This window comes from Mus caroli, chromosome 3 (genome assembly GCF_900094665.2).
Source record: "Mus caroli chromosome 3, CAROLI_EIJ_v1.1, whole genome shotgun sequence".
NCBI lineage: Eukaryota > Metazoa > Chordata > Mammalia > Rodentia > Muridae > Mus > Mus caroli.
In genome coordinates, this window is record NC_034572.1 from 76,529,320 (window position 1) to 76,548,998 (window position 19,679).

General features: G+C 47.7%; 1 protein-coding gene and 1 long non-coding RNA gene across 2 annotated transcripts in view; one reads left to right on the plus strand and one right to left on the minus strand.

Moving 5' to 3' along the window:
* Nucleotides 1-3,487: 3,487 nt before the first annotated feature.
* Sfrp2 (secreted frizzled related protein 2) lies at nucleotides 3,488-11,279 on the plus strand. The gene is made up of 3 exons (XM_021158751.1): nucleotides 3,488-4,212; nucleotides 6,510-6,590; nucleotides 10,084-11,279. The coding sequence occupies exons 1-3, from the start codon at nucleotides 3,711-3,713 to the stop codon at nucleotides 10,386-10,388; spliced, it is 888 nt and encodes a 295-aa protein (XP_021014410.1). The 5' UTR covers nucleotides 3,488-3,710; the 3' UTR covers nucleotides 10,389-11,279.
* LOC110291545 overlaps nucleotides 10,815-19,679 on the minus strand; it is a 16,553-nt gene continuing 7,688 nt past the window's right edge. The window contains exons 2-3 of the long non-coding RNA XR_002377578.1: nucleotides 11,158-11,632; nucleotides 10,815-11,038 (exon numbers count right to left, since the gene is read on the minus strand). This is a non-coding gene — a long non-coding RNA (uncharacterized LOC110291545). The remainder of the gene's footprint in view (nucleotides 11,039-11,157; nucleotides 11,633-19,679) is intronic.

Genomic DNA, 19,679 nt, shown 5'->3' on the forward strand with positions numbered 1-19,679 from the left:
TTATGATTATGAAAAAAAAAAAATGTGCAACAATCAAGGGACCAGCGAAACAGTTCAGCAGGTAAGTTTGCTTGCCACCAAACCTGACCATATGAGTTTTATCTTGGGGGTCCATGGGTGCAAGGAGAGAAGCAACCCCCTAAAGTTTTCCTCTGATCTCCACAGGAATGTTGTGGCCCTACAACCCCCGCAAATAAATGTGGGCTGGGGAGGCAGGGGTGATTAAGGATAATGATCACCGGCCACTTGCTGGGTGGCAGTGAGGATTTCTAAAGACAAGATGACATTGGTCGGGTGGTTGCTGGGTCCTCTTCCTAGGGGGTAGGGGATGCCCTACTATGTGCTGCTCCAGACTACAAATCTTGGCTCCAAAACAGCTATAGAGCCGAAACACCCCTTCCTTTGTCCCCGGCCCTGCGTGTTAACCAGGAAAGTGGACACTTAGCACCCACATTTTTCCCTCTAAAGGAAGTACAGGCCAGTGATGTGAACACTTCCGGGGAGAGCGTGAAAAATGAATCTCCATTTCAAGTTTGCCCCCTGGGCAGCCGAAGCTGCATCATCGGAGAAATTAAGAAACCACCTATGCACGTTGTGCTTCTAGGCTTTCTTGCTTTGAGTCCTTTGCTGGGCTTCTGTGTGCTTTCGGGACACCATTCCAGAGTGCAGGAGGAAGCTTGCTCTCCGGGCACCCAGGCTGCCCTGCGACCTTCTCGGATGCTGGGCAGAACTGGGATTAGCAAACTCCAGACCTTGGAGATACCCTAAGCATCTTAGCTTGAGAGCAAAGGGCTCGCCTCTCCAGAAATCTAGCAGTCAGCAAAGGGTTAACCAAGCAGCAGAGAGACTAGGGTGGCTTTCTTTGTCCCTCAAGATTCCTCAATGCACCTTAAAGACAGAAAGCACCAGATGGAAAGGCAGGACCACCAAAAGACAGATGTGGAGGCTCTTTGGGACTGCAGCATTTGAGTAGGACATTGTTGGCTGGGCGCTGGGATGGGGGTGGCAGTGAGGGGAGGATCCGGTACCATGAGAAGCATCCTCTAAGCAGAATAGGAGGGCCTGGCACTGTGAGTCGCACTGTTTACTAACTAGGAACTTCCCTTCACAGGGAATTGAGACTAGGCTCCACATGGACTCTCAGAGGCAAAGGCTTGCGACTTTTGATAGGAAACCTGTGTACCTGGGAACCTACAGGAAGCGCAGAAGAGCCTAGGCTAACCCAAGCACTCCAAGGGCTTGCTTTTCCCGGGAGTTCTCTCCTCTGGGCTACATAAACCCACACAGGAACCCGGTGAGGATAACCACAGAGTGTCCCTGAGCTGTGCTTCACACACAGACAGTGAGTGGTCTACCCTCTGAGGAAGGCTACTGCCCTGCTCCCCAGCAGCGGGCTTGCTGTGCGGACGCCTGTCACACAAGCATGCAATTGGCTGATGATGGACGAAAGGAGGGTGCACGACTCGAGATGGAGAGGAAGATGGAGCTTGAGCTTGAATCCAGGCCGAGTGGTACTGATGTTGGAACTGTCTGCGACAACAAGCTATGTTTCTGATGACCCGGGCAAGCAAGCGGGCAGGAGCGAGAGCTTGAGCCCGGTGTTACTGGAGACTCCCTTAAGACTTCGGGCGCCCCCACGTGTCGAGCGAGGCAGACGCAGGCTCCCCAAACAATGCCTAGGCCCGCGGTACTACGCCAGGCGCATGAGCAGCCCGCTGCACTCCGAAACACAAAAGCGAGTGACTCAAACTAGACGAATTAGCAGTGGGCTTTTTGATCTTCCACTCGGGGGATCGGCAGGCGGGAGGTGACCCCATGGATGTACTTTGGAGCCACGAGTAGTGAATACCTGAGAATACTAGAATTCCATTTCAGCGTTCAGCCTGCGTAGCTGTTTGGTTTAACTTTTTTGTATTTGTGTGGTTTATTTTCAAACTAGTTTTTACCTGGGGAGAAGGTCTAAGCCTCTGGCTGCTTCAGCTAGACACGGGAAGGTCTAGAGCCAATTGGATGGAAGCGGCTCCACTCAGGTCTTCAGCAGAGCAGGAAAGATGGAGCTGGACTTTTAAAGACTCCCATTGCGGGCTCTCTCTGAATGTTTACCTGCTTCGGCTATGGCCAGAAGTGGGTAGGAAATAGCATTTTATCGTCCTCTCGTCACTCCTTAAACTCTCATAACTGCGGGACCACAAAATGTGCTGACCCCCTAAATCCTGAGCTCACCGTCTGGATGGATGGAAAATGTAAATCGGGCAGCAAACATCCAACCCAGCTGTTAAATCCAGGAAGCAGCAACAATGTGTCCACCTTACATTTGAAAGAGGATTGTTTGGGGGGCGGGCAAAGAGGGGAAGTCACTACCCAGGACTTGCAAGGTCCCACTTAAAGAGAGGCTGACTCTTAAGACAAGGGAAGGTTTGGGGACGAGACATCCCCCTTAACCCACCCCCTGCGCACGCCCAAACTGTCTCTCTGTACTCCTTTCCCTGGCCTGGCACCTTACAATCCACTTACCCTAACACTAGGTTCCCTGTTCTACATAGCAGAGGATGGCCCGATGGGTCACTAATCCAGTGACCAGGATGGCGTCCCTGGTTGTTAGGGGATGAATGGGCCAACTATGCTGAGGACATGACTAACTCTTGTGACCACAGAGGTCTCTGCCCGTTCCTGCCCACCTTCTGACCTTGGTACTCATAAGCCCCATTTATTGCTTTGGTGGCCTATACTGAGATAATCCTGAACCCCTATGTATTAGAGCCCTGCAGCCTTCAAGCATAGACATCTCTTCAGAGGTCAAAGTTTCTCCTCCAAAGAGGAGAAATGTCAGGCAAATTCGTGGTGCGTCTGACAAGTCCTCCACAGTGACAAAATCCTATAGACACCCCAGCAAAATAGCAACTCCGTGCATGGTTGCAATTCCGTTTTATAAGTCAGAATGCGTCGTGAGGCAGTGGAATCACATTGCTCAAGCCAGTCTGCTCAACTTGGGCTGGAGAACCGGGAGGAAAAAGCCCAGGCCACAAAGAGTCTAGTACTGCTGGTTTATGGTTACTCGGGGACAGGGACGCAGTGCTGAGACTTAAAGGCTGCTGCACATCAATACGGGCGCAGGCCACGCGGGGCGTGAAACGCGTTCCAGCCCTGATCCGACTGCAAGGCAGCTAGCCCGGCTCCACGCGTGTCCTCGACTTTCGCTGCCTCCGCCTCGTTCTCCGCTCGCTCTCCCTGGGACAGGGTGGCCCGCGTTTGTCTGCTTGCAAGGCAATCACCAGAGCGCGCGCGCAGGGGCTGCTGCCTCGGGGTGGGGGCGCAGCCCGAATTTCCTGCCAGCGAGCGCGTGAGGGGCATTCTCAACGCAGCCAGCCCCAGAAAGTAGTGACCGGCCTCCTCGGATTACTCCGGTTTGGCTCCTCCCTTGCTCCCCCTCCTCCACCTCCAGATTTGCATAAAAAAGGCCAAGAAAACTCTGGCTGGGCCCCAGCCTCTGCTCACTCTGCTCCCCCGGGTCGGAGCCCCCCGGAGCTGCGCGCGGGCTTGCAGTGCCTTGCCCGCGCCGACCTCCCGGCGCCCGGCTTCGCGCGCTCGCGCCGCCCGCTGTCCAGAGCCCCCACGAGCACAGCGAGCGAGTCCCGGACGAGCTCGAGCTCCGGCCGCCTCTCGCTTCCCCCGCTCGGCTCCCTCCGCCCCCCGGGGGTCGCTAGTCCACGATGCCGCGGGGCCCTGCCTCGCTGCTGCTGCTAGTCCTCGCCTCGCACTGCTGCCTGGGCTCGGCGCGTGGGCTCTTCCTCTTCGGCCAGCCCGACTTCTCCTACAAACGCAGCAACTGCAAGCCCATCCCGGCCAACCTGCAGCTGTGCCACGGCATCGAGTACCAGAACATGCGGCTGCCCAACCTGCTGGGCCACGAGACCATGAAGGAGGTGCTGGAACAGGCGGGCGCCTGGATTCCGCTGGTCATGAAGCAGTGCCACCCGGACACCAAGAAGTTCCTGTGCTCGCTCTTCGCCCCTGTCTGTCTCGACGACCTAGATGAGACCATCCAGCCGTGTCACTCGCTCTGCGTGCAGGTGAAGGACCGCTGCGCCCCGGTCATGTCCGCCTTCGGCTTCCCCTGGCCAGACATGCTGGAGTGCGACCGTTTCCCACAGGACAACGACCTCTGCATCCCCCTCGCTAGTAGCGACCACCTCCTGCCGGCCACAGAGGAAGGTAAGCCTTCCCTCTTCGATCCACCCACTCCCAAGAAGCCTGAGGTGCTAGGACCTGGGGAGTGGGGTGGGTGGGGTGGGGGACACCCCGCAGCCACCACTCCACATCCTACTTTGTCCAGGCTGGAGGTCCCAACCTTGGATATGGCAGCTCTCTTTGCCCTAATCTGTTGCCATACAGAGTTAGAGATATCCACTCATGCGCCAAGATTCCTCCTTGGTTCTAACAGTTCCTCTTAGGTAGTTAAGAAAGCCAAACAAAAGTGGCAAGCCTTTTTTTAAGATTCTTGCTCTGCGCCCCAGCTTCTGAAAGCATTTACCATGATTGGGTCCTAGTGATGAGCACCCAGGCCAGACACTTCGGCTCAGCCTCTCTCTGCACGTTCTTGTTCCACTGAATAAAAACAAACGGTACACATTGATCACCTTTTGAGATATTTTTTTTGTCCTTCGCCAATGTAGGTTTGGAGATAAAAACGAAGACTATCTGGGAGCGAGTGGAGCGCTAACTATTGGTTTTAACTCCCCAGGTGTTTGGGGGAGAGAGGCTAAAGGCAATCAACAGGTCTCATCTCTGTCACTATCGGCTTTTATCTTAGGAGTGGTTTTAATTAGCAGGGGAAAAAAATCATGCAGAAGAGTTCCCTCAAGTTTTTAGAAAACAGAGGGAAGTTCATAGACAAAAAACCATCAAAGCAATGAAAACCTCATGCACTCTTGATATTTTTCCTGAAAGGAAAAAGTATACAATGTGTCTTGAGCTGATTTGGGCCCCCTGAGATAGAAAGGGGGCTTCCTAACCCCTCTCTGGCTGCAGCCGCATCTCCCTTTCAATCGCTAATTGTTTTCCTGCAGACATCATTAGTTAAAGAAAATACAAAGTTGTTTAGCAATCTTTCCTGGCAGGCACCATGAGTCTGCAATCATCTTATTGGTTAGGTTTCTAATTTATTGCAAATGTTTGGCATTTTTCAAACATTTGCCCAACATATACAATAGAATAGTCAATACAGGTTGGTAGCATTTCATACACACGCTGCGCCTCCCGATTGGAAGTGTCTCTCTCTGGCTGGGTAGGGCTGGGGTTGTTTTGTCGGGGTTGCCTTTGTGGTTTTTCTTCCTGCCATCAACCCAAATGTACACAGGGTGATCCTCCAGCCTTCACTTTTCTCCTTCAAAATAAGCCTGTACGCCCGCAAAGCTAGCTCCTTGCTATTTTCAAAAATCAGATAACTTTTCTTTTATGGGTCACAAGGGTTTTTTTTCTTTTTCCCTGTGAAAATTTAATTTCATACTAGTGAAAACCTACAAGATTGCACTTGAATTTTAATGATATCATTGGGCATATTTATAAATTAGAGAAAGAAAGTGTTTCCTTCATGAGAGTATGTTCTTTCACGAGGGCCCCAGACAGACTGATAGCTGTAAGCCCACAGCACACACACACACACACACACACTCTCTCTCTCTCTCTCTCACACACACACACACACACACACACACACACCCCACCAGGAAGTTCTTGCTCACTCACATCGCCTTGTCCCTAGGTTTATTTGCTTGCACAGGCAAGGATAGGCAACAAGCACCTGTACCAAGGAGCTGGAAGAGGGGGGATAATGAAATCAATCATAACTGAACCGCAGACTTGGCAGGGAGCACAAGGTGAAGGAGAGCTGGTTAGAGCTGGCTGTGGGAATGACTGAGCTGTGCTTCCAAGATGCAAACAAGCAGGCCCTATAGGTTCCTCGCAGCACAACACTGCCATCCTTCCCAGCCCAGATGAGGAAAAAAAATCTGCAAGAGATCCCTAGAGCCCTGCTGAGCAGGAGGGGCTTTCTCCACTCCTGCAGATGAGAAGCATCTTTCCATTGTGTTTTATGGTTATACGTTTTCCCATGCCCCTGTGGGGTTTGGATTCCCGAGTATGGTCTTCTTAGAGATCCGGGAATGGATGGCTGGAGTCATGTGAGGAGTGAGGAAGGAGAGGAACTGAGAAGCACAGACTCTCCAGAGCATCTTGCCACACACTCCTACCCACCCACTGTCCACGGCTCCCTTTTTATTTGAGGGCTAGTGCTCATAAAGCTAGACATGTGGCCACTCTGATGTCACCCAACCAGAGTTGGAAAGGGCAGCTAGGGAACAGAGGGGTCCGATTTCTATGGAGGAGGCTGAAGCAGGGGTCACACAGGACAATGGCTGAGCTGGCCTGGCTCGGCCCTTTTGAGTTGTTTACAGACGCCACCTGCTGTTCCCTTCTTAGCAAACTCACTGAAGCTCTTTTCACACCCCCAGCTCCCAAGGTGTGTGAAGCCTGCAAAACCAAGAATGAGGACGACAACGACATCATGGAAACCCTTTGTAAAAATGACTTCGGTAAGTGGCCGCCACCGCCAACAGATGTCACATCCATCCAAGTTTCAGTCACCAGGAAAAGTTAAAAGTAGACATCATGGGTAAGAAGTCGCCAGATGAGGCTGGGTGAGACATGATCGCCTCTCCTGGTCCCTAAAGTCACCTAACTGGCTCTTACATCGCTTCATATGTAACTGTCGCACGCTGAGTTACACTCACTGTTTCCTTAGACAACAACCAAATGGGAATTTCCCAAGGCACCAGTGCACAATGGCCAACTACTCATCTCTTCGGCGGTTTTTTGGGGGTTTTTTGGTTCTGGTTTGATTTGGTTTGGTTTGGTTTTGGTGCCAACACACAGAATCCCATGCCATGTATCTTTTTCAGTTGCTTGGCATGTGTGCCAGGCACTGGGAGGCACCTATGACCCTCAGCAAAATAGATTCAAGCATTTAAGGTGACACAAAAGAAACACTTGCACTAGCATCAAATGAAAATATTTTCACTCGATTTGTAGCCCCATAGTGACACACTGGTCACAGTTTGAGGGAGAGAGAGAGAGAGTGTGTGTTTTCCCAAGTTAGGTGAGGTGAAAGAGGTCGGTCGTGATTGCGTAGTGTCAGGACAGATGAGGTGACGTTATTCAAGGAGCATAAACAGTAAGTCCCTCCCTTTAGGAGATGATGGGAGGAGGAGGGAGAGACTTCTGCAAAGAACATTACCTGCACCTACTGCTGTCTACAAGCTCCACCCCCAGGTGTGGGGGGGAAACTACCTAAACAAGGGGTAAAGCCAAAATCCCACATGGATGCCCCACCCATCAGCACTGTTGCTTTAATCGTACCCCAAGGATAGACATGCTTGGTTGTATTAGAGGGGACTGTACCCCTAAAGGGTATTATTCAGTCGAAAGCTGGAAGTTACTGGTAAGCAGAGGTCACCGGTCTACCAAACAACATAGAGTCTAACAGATCAGTGTCAACATTTCCATAAACTCAACACATCTTTAAGACTGAGGAAACGGGTGCCACTGTTGACGCGCACACGTGCGCGCACACACACACGCACATACACACATCCCCTCATTACCTGCTACCTTGAACTCTCAGGCCAAGTCAGGTCTCGAACACTTAGAACAGTCCTGGTCTCTGCTCCTCAGGGACTTCAGATCTTTTCAGGAGGTGTCCTGAGTTGAACCCTGGCTGGTTCCTGAACTGTGCCCCTGACACAAGGAAACACTTGGAGCTGTTGAGGAAGGAGAAAGACAGAACAAGAACTCCAAGTCTTAACTAATAACTGCCAAGTAGGAGGAGCCTCACAGGGGGTCATAAGGTTTCACATGTCTGTCTTCAAACACCAGACCTCATAGTATCTCTCTCAGGGCCAGCTGTGTTCACAGTGGATAGTCTTCAGTCTTGAGAGTCTATAGCACACACACACACACACACACACACACACACACCACTTGCTTGCTTTGTGGCTTACCTAACAGAACACAAACTTTCTCCAAGGGCCATGTGAAGTTCTGAGCCCAAGAAGCCGTGTGAGTACAGCTGTGCAGCGCAGCCATCAGGATCTTTGCTCTCCGATGCCCTGCTCCTTTGAGACAGGGACAATGAAGGAGTAGCCCACTTTGCCTCTGTGCTTTGAGGAGCAGTAGATGGAGCAGGCTGAGCAATGGAGCTTATTTAACTTGCACCATCCTGGCAGGCCCGGCACTCCCCACCTTAGCTCCACACTCAGAGAAATGCAAAGCTTCTCCATACCTCCATAGCACAGGTTATACAACATGCCACTGGGCTTGTGACTGTCACCTCTGCCTGTATCCTCAGTCACACCTTCCAGAGCAAGAATGGCTCCTTGGCTCTTTGACTCCCTGTGTTTGTCTCAGCTTCGAGTCTAAGGAGGAATCCTTATCGCCTCCCCTATATTTTGATCTATATTTTAGAGGTAAAGAGAGGTAACTCACCTCCTAGCTCAAACTGATGACGCTTCTGCTATTTGGCAATCAAGAATATTTCATTGATCAGGTGGAGCCTGGCCCCGGCCCCATCTATGTCGGAGACTAGACTCTTGGCTAATGTATAACCAGTTCAATTCACCCCTATAGCAACCTCTTATACCTTAGTAGAGTCGTGTGACATTTCCACATGGCATATTCCATAGTACTGAGGAGACAGTTCTATGGTTCAGATGAGTACCACACCAGGTCGCTCACAAAAACTGTCACTCACCAAGTCACAGCACCCACGCTCCACCGTGCAACACCATTCATTTCTATTTTGGCTGTTTCAAAAGCCAGCTCAGTTGAGTTCCCTGTCTGAATTTTTTTTTAAGGAAGAGAAAGACATACACACACAAAATTCTCCACTATTACTAATTTAAACAATGCATTAAACCCCATCAAAGTTGGGAAGTCAGACATGCGTGTCATCTATTACAGCTGTCGGTGGCACCAAGAGTCTTGGGACACACTGGAGCACGAGGACGGGACTTTGACATTGCCTCAAGAGAACACAGTGGTAGTGAGTGGAGGAGGAGGCTTGGAGACTGAGATAGGACACACGCTACCTGGGTGGCCTGGTACACGTCACAGACACTTCTCTCGATTTGCATCCTCGTGGACTAATGAGCTTTTAATGGGATGGCCCTCTCTAACCTGAAAATCCTATCCTTTTCCGGCATGTGTGGAGTCCTGACATTTAATCCCAGCCTATGTGTTTCCCAACGCATAGTGTTCATGGCTATAAAATGTGTCTTTTACAGTAAACAACTTGCTTTTTGGTCTTAACATTCTGATGACTCTACATACACATTTTGGAAAGTGTGCATACACGAGCTGTAAGTGCCTTGGTCCTGGCCAGGCAAGGGAGAGCACGTGAGGATGAAGTCTTCAGAAAAACACTTTTATGGCTAAACATGTTGTGCTCTTAAAAAAAAAGAGACTTGAATTTTTTTTCTCCTTGTTACTTTACCAAATCAAAAGCAGCTGCAAGACCCATTACTCCTTCCCCTGTAATCTGGTCTTTAGAAAACAGTGACCATGATACCATTTCCTCAGGAGTTTGCCTAAAAATCTCTCTGACATAATAAACCCAGCTGAACGGTTGCCGCCAGGGAGGCTCACGTTATCACGGAAGAGTCAGGCATTTCTCCGCGTGATGAAGACTCCTCCAATAGGGGAGTCGTTTGCTGGGGGTAGCAAGAACTACATGCCAAGCAACTTATCAAGACAAGGGTCAGTGTGAGGACAAGAGTTAATTCAATCCCACAAGAAGGTTCTAGAACGATAGCTGGTTGGAAACAAAAGGCTCTGCCAATGTTGGGGGACTTTAGAAATGGAGCTGCCTGCCAAAGCCCCTACCCACAACCCTAATGGTCTGTTCGGTTATAGGAAGCCCCTCTTTACCACATATCAAGGGCAGAATAGGCACCAAAGCTTACAACCTCCACAGTTCTCCGCTGTCAATGCCCGTGTTTTCTGATGTCCTTCCTGCCCCTCTTGTCTTCACAGCACTGAAAATCAAAGTGAAGGAGATAACGTACATCAACAGAGACACCAAAATCATCCTGGAGACGAAGAGCAAGACCATTTACAAGCTGAACGGCGTGTCCGAACGGGACCTGAAGAAATCCGTGCTGTGGCTCAAAGACAGCCTGCAGTGCACCTGTGAGGAGATGAACGACATCAACGCTCCCTATCTGGTCATGGGACAGAAGCAGGGCGGCGAGCTGGTGATCACCTCCGTGAAACGGTGGCAGAAGGGCCAGAGAGAGTTCAAGCGCATCTCCCGCAGCATCCGCAAGCTGCAATGCTAGTTTCCTAGTGGGGTGGCTTCTCTCCATCCAGGCCCTGGGCTCTGTGGACCACTTCCGCTCTGCGACCTCATTTCCGGTTTCCCAAGCACAGTCCCGGAAAGCTGCAGCCCCAGCTTGGAGCCGCTTGCCCTGCCTCCTGCATGTGTGTATCCCTAACATGTCCTGAGTTATAAGGCCCTAAGTGGCCTTGGGAACCGATAGCTGTTTTCACGGAAAGCGAAAAGCCCATCCAGATCTTGTACAAATATTCAAACTAATAAAATCATGACTATTTTTATGAAGTTTTAGAACAGCTTGTTTTAAGGTTAGTTTTGAATAGCTGTAGTACTGTGACCTGAGGGGCATTTTCTCTCTTTGGTCAGTCTATTGGCTTATACCGTGCACTTAGGTTGCCATGTCAGACGAATTGTTTCTTTTTTTTTTTTTCCCTCTGTGGTCTAAGCTTGTGGGTCCTGGACTTAGTTGAGATAAAGCTGGCTGTTATCTCAAAGTCTTCCTCGGTTCCAGCGTGAGACTCGGCATCTAAGTCTTCAAACATTTCGTTGCTCGTTTTATGCCCTCATGAACTCCGACCATTGCATGCATTCCCATCCCAGCTACAGAACTTCAGTTTATAAGCACACAGTAACCATTCCTCATTGCATGATGCCCTCAAATAAAAAGTGAATACAGTCTATAAATTGACGAGTATTTTAAGCTTTGTTTAAAACATCTTTTAATTCAATTTTTTAATCATTTTTTTTTTGCAAACTAAATCATTGTAGCTTACCTGTAATATACGTAGTAGCTGACCTGGAAAAGTTGTAAAAATATTGCTTTAACCGACACTGTAAATATTTCAGATAAACATTATATTCTTTGTATATAAACTTTACATCTTGTTGTACCTATTCTTTGTCTTCTGTCATATCTCCTTTGACCAACGACCTTGGAGGGAGCTCTGTCATTTCCTTCTCAGGAGGCCCAGTCCTCCCCACAGCAGGTTGAAGTTACCAGCTACTCCAGTGGTTTAAGACTGGTCTCCCCATACATTAGTGTGTACCCCACATTTCAGCCAGATTCGTGGCCACTGCTCCTGCAGACAGCATAGACTTCGAAGGCTCTCACTGACCCATCTCAGCAATTCAGTTACATATCAATGAGACTCAGAACTGTGCCTCACAGTCCTGCTGTGTATTGCTGGAGATTCTTAGAGAGAAAAGAGCAGCCGTTGTGAATGTGGTAAGTCCTTCCGTACTTAAGTTCTGAGGTTTAAAAAAAAAAAAAAAGCTATGATTTATAGAACATCCACTGGAAGCCAGGATACAGAGAGAGGACACTGAAAAACAGGATAAGAAAGAGACAGACAGACATCCATAAATGCTTGTCTTAATCCATGTAGGCCACTGTGACAAGCTATCTTAGACTGGGCAATGAATACACACCAGAAATCTATTTCACACAACCCTGACAGTTGGAAAGGAGCCAGGAGATTCCGTGTCCTAGGAAGCCTCTCTGCTCCATATATGGATCCTTCTTACTATTCACTAATATGACAAAGGGGTGGCAAGACTTCCCTGGGCCGCTTTGATAAGAGCAGCAATCTCAATTCTGCCAGCAGGACCTCATCTCAAAGACTCCACTTCCTAATAGCAACTCACTGGGGATCTCACCTTATGACGAATTTCAGGGGAACACAAACAGACCTCAGCAAGGACCATCCCCATACTTCATTATTTTATTATAAAACTTGCTTAGACATTCTATCCAGCACATGAAAGTGCGGCCCAGGGACCAGCTAGCAGCGCTCCTAAAACACTCAAGCCAGGGAGAAAACAGATGCTGACACCTGTTCGGTGTGGGAGTGCACTGCAGAAGCGCAAGGATGCTCGCCTTGGACCAGGTGCTTAGTGAGCAAATAGTGACTGATAATGTGCCAGATGTGCTTTAGGGACTGGAGACACAGGCGTCGGTTTTATTCCTTATAGACCGTGTAAGGAAATGAAGAAAACCGAAGCGCAGGAAGATTATGTCAGTGAAGCTGGTGGCTTGTCTGGAGACGGAATGCAGACAGTATGAACATAGCAGTGCCTCAACAGCTCTGATTTTCTAAAAGAAAATCCCTGTGTGTGTGTGTGTGTGTGTGTGTGTGTGTGTGTGTGTGTGTCCCCATTCATCCGTCTGGCTGGCTGGCTAGCTGTCTACACGAGAGTGCAATGCCTGGCAAGTCCACAAGATGACATCACATACCCTGAAGCTGCAGTTACAGCAGTTGTGAGTCACCCAGTGCGGGTCCTGGAAAATAAGCTTGAGTTGTCTGCAGGTGAGGCACATGCTCTTAACCCCCCGAGTCACCTCTCGTGCCCCAAGTCTGACACTTCTAATGGTTGTCATGTGAGGGCTTCATCTCACAGCACTTTACCTGTCTAGCTGAGTAGGCTCTCACCTTCTATCCCTGGCCATTTCTCTGCAGCACCTCAGGCTCCTCTGCCTCCACAGCTAATGCCGCCCACTGCTCAGCTGATACCTGTCATTTTTTTCCTCTGCACCCCCGCTAGATTCTGCTTCTCATCAGATCCTCAAGGCAAAACCCATGGATATCTAAAGGGCATGAGAGCAGGAGTAGCAGTTCGAGGGGGTGGGGAGAGGGGGATTGGGGGAGGTCTGTGAGCTCCCTGCAGACACTGCCGGCCTGCAGAGTAACAAGAAGTATGAGGCAAGAAGGAGATCCAGTTCAGCATGACTTAGCCAGCCAGTGTTGACTCAAAGTTCTACAGTCTGACCCCGAGCCATTTATCTTTGACAGACTTACATGGTAAAACTTTGGGGAGCCGGGCGTGGTGGCGCACGCCTTTAATCCCAGCACTCGGGAGGCAGAGGCAGGCGGATTTCTGAGTTCGAGGCCAGCCTGGTCTACAAAGTGAGTTCCAGGACAGCCAGGGCTATACAGAGAAACCCTGTCTCGAAAAACAAAAAACAAAAAACAAAAAAAACAAAAACAAAAAAAAAACTTTGAGAGGAGAAAAAAGAGAAAATGATCGCTATAAAGTTTAAGGCACGCCTATACGGAAACCCTTTTGCAAAGCACCTGCTGCCCCTTCCATAAGAATGGGTCCTTTTGACTCAGAAGCAATGCTCAAGAGCCTGGAAAGGGTCTGGAGTATACGTGAGAGTCTTGAGGGATTTGAGACTTGGTCCTACAGATAGCAAAGATCACCAAGTTATTAACTCACCCATTCCCAGCTTTCCAGGCAGAAACGGGTATAAACCACTTCCACTGAAGAGAAAAGCATCCGTGTTTAACATTTCTGGTTCCCCTAGTGTTGTATGTGAGTATGAGGGCTGAGTGCCACTCCCAGAACTCATAGTCAGACAGTTCAACCACGAAGCTTGGGACTTGGGAAAGGATAAAAACAAGGAAGAGACAAAGAAGCAAACAGTAAATAAAAGATCCACTTCATCCAAAGTCAGGAGTCAGAGTGGGATGGACACACTCAGCAGAAGTGGTGAAAAGAAACACTTGGAAAAAAGAGAAGTGCAATGTCAAAGGATACACTCTCAGCACCAAGGAGGTAGAGGCTAGAAGATCCGGAGTTCAGTCTCAGCTACACAGCAAGTCCAAAGTCAACCTGCGCTACCATAGAGCATGTCAAAGCCAACAAGCGAACACACTTGAAAGAAAGAAATCTACTTGAATGTTCTCTCTGCAAACAAGCCAGAGGTTACATAGTTATATAACGGGATACAGGACCTTGGGCTCTAGAGACTAAGCAGATGCCAGAAAGGGCTTCTGTCAGTCACTGTAGCTCATGCTCTGTCTCCTTCTTGCCATGTGCGCCTTCTGGTGGACTTTCCAGCTCTGGCCACTACTCATCCTGTTCCCATCTTTGATGTAGGCACAAGCCATAAAGTGGGCCCAGAGTAGGGCAGGTAGGTCTGTGCTCAACCTTGTTTATTGTTGTTTATTTATTGCTATGTTGGTAACTGTAGTCTTAATTACGTCTTCAGTTACTAGGTTTCTTTTGTAGGCAGATGGAACCATGAATGTACACCCAGGAATGGAAATGGGGAGAGCTTTAGACTTCTGAGTTCCTAGAAATGGTTTGTGACTCCTGGAGAAGCTCAAACACTTAAAGTGGGAGAGTTCCCTAAACAGAAAAGCTAAAGGATATTAAAATTATATATCCCTAGGCAGCTCATTCCTCATCCCTTTAGTAAATAGCTCAAGATAGGATTTGATCCATAAAGACAAAACTTAAGAGTTCTTTGAGTAGCATTTCCTAACTCCACAAAGGATAAATGCACTTATAAACAGAGTTCAGTAGAGATTCATAGCACAAAGGGCTCAGTTACCCAAAACTATTCTCCATCCCTCGTTCCCTGTTTTCTGGTCAAACAACAGTATGTCTGAGATTTGCAATGTTTTGGGGGGAAAGAGGTATCAACACTGGAAATCAAATGCAGGCATGAGCCCCCTTGACTACTCTTCACCCTGTATTTCCCTTACGCAGTTACTGAGGCTGATGGACTGAGCAGTGTGATAACTGCCTATGAAACACATCATGTACGCACACACTAGTTTATTAACTCAGCAAATATTCACTGATCACCAGTTATTTGACAGTGGTTTATTCTTCAATAAATACACACCAAGTGTGTATCCACAAGCCATGAGCCAATGTAGGTATAGATGCAGCAACTCTGCCCTACCCCAGCTTTACTCTAGAGGAAATTATATCCCATTCTGCTGATACAGGAGTGGGCATTCCAAAAGGACTCAGAACCCAATAAAGAAGAAAGGCATAGTCAACATGGTATCGGAGGGAGCTGCACACGGCCTTCAGCAATGCACAGAGGAGAGAACAGTTAGCCAGCATAGAACATGGAATGCTGAGCTCAGGTCCACTTTGGGATCATCATATAAATGCTTACAGGGATAGAAATGCCAGTGAGTCACTGTGGGGTGCTGTCTATTAAGACAGTTAAGGGAGAGTACACTGCCTCTGATGGCTACTTTGAGCTATTAACCTGACTGGAGAGTGGAGAAATGTCAAGTGCGGCAGGAAAGCACTACTCTGGGCATCCTGGAGACTGTGGCATCCTGTGGGCTCTGATCTAATCCTTGTTGGGTACATAACGTGCTAGCATCTTTTTATTTGGGGGTGGGGGATTTTGAGACAGGGTTTCTCTGTATAGCCCTGGTTGTCCTGGAACTCACTTTGTAGACCAGGCTGGCCTCGAACCCAGAAATCTGCCTGTCCCCTGCCTCTCAAGTGCTGAGATTAAAGGCGTGCGCCACCACCACCCGGCATGTGCTAGCATTATTAGGAAGCAGTGCGAGGTGGGAGGTAGAACCTAGGTGGAAGAAAACAATAAGAGGTCATAGGGAAGGTGTGTGGAGGGCTGTGTCTTGCTTGGTATCTCCCTTTTGATGTTTCCTGGCTGCCATGACTTGGCATGAACTTCTCTACACTGCCATGTCCTCCAACCCTCTAAAACCAAGAGCAAACACAACCCATTTTCCTTTTAAGCTGTTTGCGTCAGGCACTTTGGCACAGCAATGAGAAGGGTAACTAGCACAGCACTGCCCCTTTGGGGGGTATCTGATCCAAAGACTCCCTACCTTGCTATCTGTGATATTCCATGATAACCCAGAAAACACCTTCCTTTTCTAAATGACAGTTGCTGCGTCTGGAAGGCCTGCGACTGTGAGGAAAGTCACCTCTCCTACAATCCTACCTGTACACTACCTAATACATCCGCTGGGTCCACTGTGATAGTGCCAACTTGTGATCTTTTCCTGCCTTGCCCTGAGAGTCATGCACTCACTGTGACACAAGCGCAGAACATCCTCCAGCTCAGATAACACAGGAGGCAGACAAACCTCAGCACACCTGAAAGGATTGTCCCAAAGACGACGGACGGAAGTAGACATGAATGACAGAGGAAGTCGGGGAAACTCACAAAAAAAGTGGGAATTAACACATTCCTAGACATTGAAATTGTAATAAATGAAAGGAACCATATGGAGAAGCACAGGACGGAGCTAAATCAATGGTCAGGCAGGAGTAGCTACTGAAAAGGTAAAAGCTCTCACATAGTAACCGGGCTTCCACCTGAACCCGCAAGGGGCACAAACCACACCCAAAGTGAACAGAAGGAAAGGGACAGGAGAGCTTAGCACGAAGGACAATAAAGTCTCCGGAATTTTCTAGACAAAGTCCGTCAACACAATCAACAAAAGCTCTGACTGACCAAACAAAGAGACAAACCCCAAGAACAAAGGAGGGGCAGTGCCAGCAACCTTTCAGAAATACACTCGATGATAAAGGAGTGCTGGGAAGAACTTCCATACTCATGTATGGAAAGGAGGGGAGCAAAGAGATCATGAAAATGTGTGTTGGAAAAGGAAGATCTAAAACCTTTTAACAAACAAGATGATCTAAAATATGCTATAAAAAATTAAAACCAGCAAATAACAGGATCTTAGCAATAGAATAAGGAACACACACAAACACACACACACACACACACACACTCATGAGAAAAAAAAAGGAAGAAAGAGAAAATATTACCACTAAAAATTAAGCTCCTAAAATTTACAGGATATAATACAATGCATCAAACAATTGCATTTCTATAACAGTAAGCAATCCTAAAGATGAATTAAAAGTATGGTTTCACTTATACCATATTAATAAAAATAACGAGAAATAGAATCTAATGAAAGAAATTCAACGCTTTCACACTAAAAACTACACAGAAAGAAAATGTAAAAAAAAAAAAACTAAATTAATGGGAAGGCACCCCATGTTCATGACTTCTAAGATTCAATATTATAAACATCAAAACATTCCTCCAACTAGTCTACAAGTACAGCATAATACAGTTGCTAGCTATCTCAGGTGCCTCTTTTGTGGAAACTGACAAACTATAAAATTCTTATGAAAATACAGAACAGCCGAGATGAGGTGGAAGAGAACAAAGGTGAATGACTCACTCTTTAAATTTTAGCATTTCAAACTCTAATACAAACCTTCAAGAAGTAAGATAGTTTGTCAGACCCACTCAAAAACGAACAGAATCAGGTGTGTAGAAATAAATAATTATAATCATAAAAGACAATTCAACGACTCAATGGAGATCTGATAGTTTTATAATGAATGCTACCAAGACAAATGGTTATCTACATACATACAAACAAACAAAACAACACACAACAGAGAAGATGGACCCTAACCTTACATCAGATGTAACAGTAACTCAGAGCTAACCACACACTCTTAGAGAAACTGCAGTGAATTTCCACAGCCTTGGATTAAGCAACAGACAACACCTACAGCACAGGAGTCCCAAGTAGCAAGAGAAAACACAGATAAATGTAAGACTAAGTGCATGCCACAGTTTACTGAGGAAAGAAATACAGCCACAGAGTTAGGGACAATACCTGAAAACTGTATTTCAGAGACAAGCATCCATAGATACAAAGAACCAGGGGAAGACCCAGACCATGTATCTTCTAAGACAGTGAAATGTGTGACAAGCATACAAAAAGATTCTGTGTAACTGCTTGGTAGGGAAATACAGGCCAAAATCACACTGAAACACTACTTCTCACCCACCAGAATGGCAGACTGATCTTCCCGTGAGCATGTGAAATCCCTCACACAACAAGCAGAATTGTAACAATGCAGCCATTTTGGAAAATGGTGTGGTAGATCTTCAAAATTCTAAACACACAGTTAACTGTATGAATCACTGGCCGCACCTGTTGAGACACATTGAGAAGAATGAAAATGTATGTCTGCAAAGAGAGCTGGTTTACAATTTTTCATAGAGTCATTATTCACACTAGTCCCAAAGTACAAACAACCCCAGAGTGCCTGATTAGTGAACAGAACATGGTGTGTTCCCAAACTGGAGCACTATTCATCCACAAAAAGGAATGGAGCATTGGCGTGTGCTACACCTATGAGAGAAGCCAGGCAAAAGCCCACATAATAGAGGGCTGCATTTATGCGCAGCAACGTCCATTAGAGACAAGCCATGGAGATAGAGGGTGGATTGATGGTCACCACGTGAGAGGCCAGGGACAGAATAAATCTTGACAGCTAATGAACCTAGGGTTTCTTGGGGGGACAGGGGGGCAGGTAATGAATATGTTCTGGAGTCAGAAGTGGTGACTGATCCACTTTGTGAATCTATAAAAAGCACAGAACCATCAGTTTTAAAAGGGTGAATGATGCAGTGTGTAAGTTATGTCTCAAGTGTTCTCTTAACAAAGCCTGGTGTCCCAAGGTTGGTAATCATATGAGGTTGTGTTGTCACTGAGACTTGAGTGAACCCCAGCTGTTTGACTAGAAACCCCACAGCTTCCACCACCAGTGTTGCTCCTGGACCTTCTTCTTGTCTCAAATTACAGGCCCCTGTTGACACAGTCACTCCTGAAGGATCCCCTACTGTCAAACACCAGCTCTCTACCCCTAACTTTGTGTTTCCATTTGTCTTCTGACAAAACACACACATACACAAATAACGTGATCATTGTTCTATAGAAATACAAAATCAAAAGAAACAGGACAGACCTGGGTTTTGCCCTTTGTGTTGACTTCCTTCTCCCAACCACGTCAGCGCACCTCCAAGTAATGGTGAAAACGCACATCCTAATTAACAAGCTATACATGAAGAAGTACAGTAACATGCCAGGTAGCAGCTGGGCTGTGTTTCAAGAAATCCACCACTAGGCGATCCTATTAATGTTTATCACCCAGTGAACCCACACAAACCAAGGACAGCTCTGGTAACTCATAGGTCACAGAATCTTATGGAACCACAATAGCACAGAGTCTACTGTTAGCTAGAACATGGTTATAGCACATGGCTGTAACGCATGCCCATTACAAAACATTAACGGTTTCACATAAAATAAGAACCTGCTCACACAGATGTGTGCCTCCTGCCCACTGTACTGTAAGTGCCAGCAGGTGATCCTTCTGAACTTCATGGAACTGTGTGGACACACTAGCAGCCTCTTTCTTTATTTGCAACCCATAACCCTGTGAAGCTCTCAATGGTTCTGGAATGGGTAGGTATAGAAAGGCTGTGGCCACAGGAACAACAGTGCTCTCTCCTAAGAGGACCTTCTGCAGGTGATGGGCTGAGGGAGACCATTTGTCCTTCCTCTCCCTCCAGATTCCAGGGACAGGCCTGGAGCAAAATGACACCCATTTGGTTTGGCTCTAGATGGAAGACAGTCTCTACTCTTCAGAGGTTTAGACTCTCCCTCTCCCTCTCCCTCTCCCTCTCCCTCTC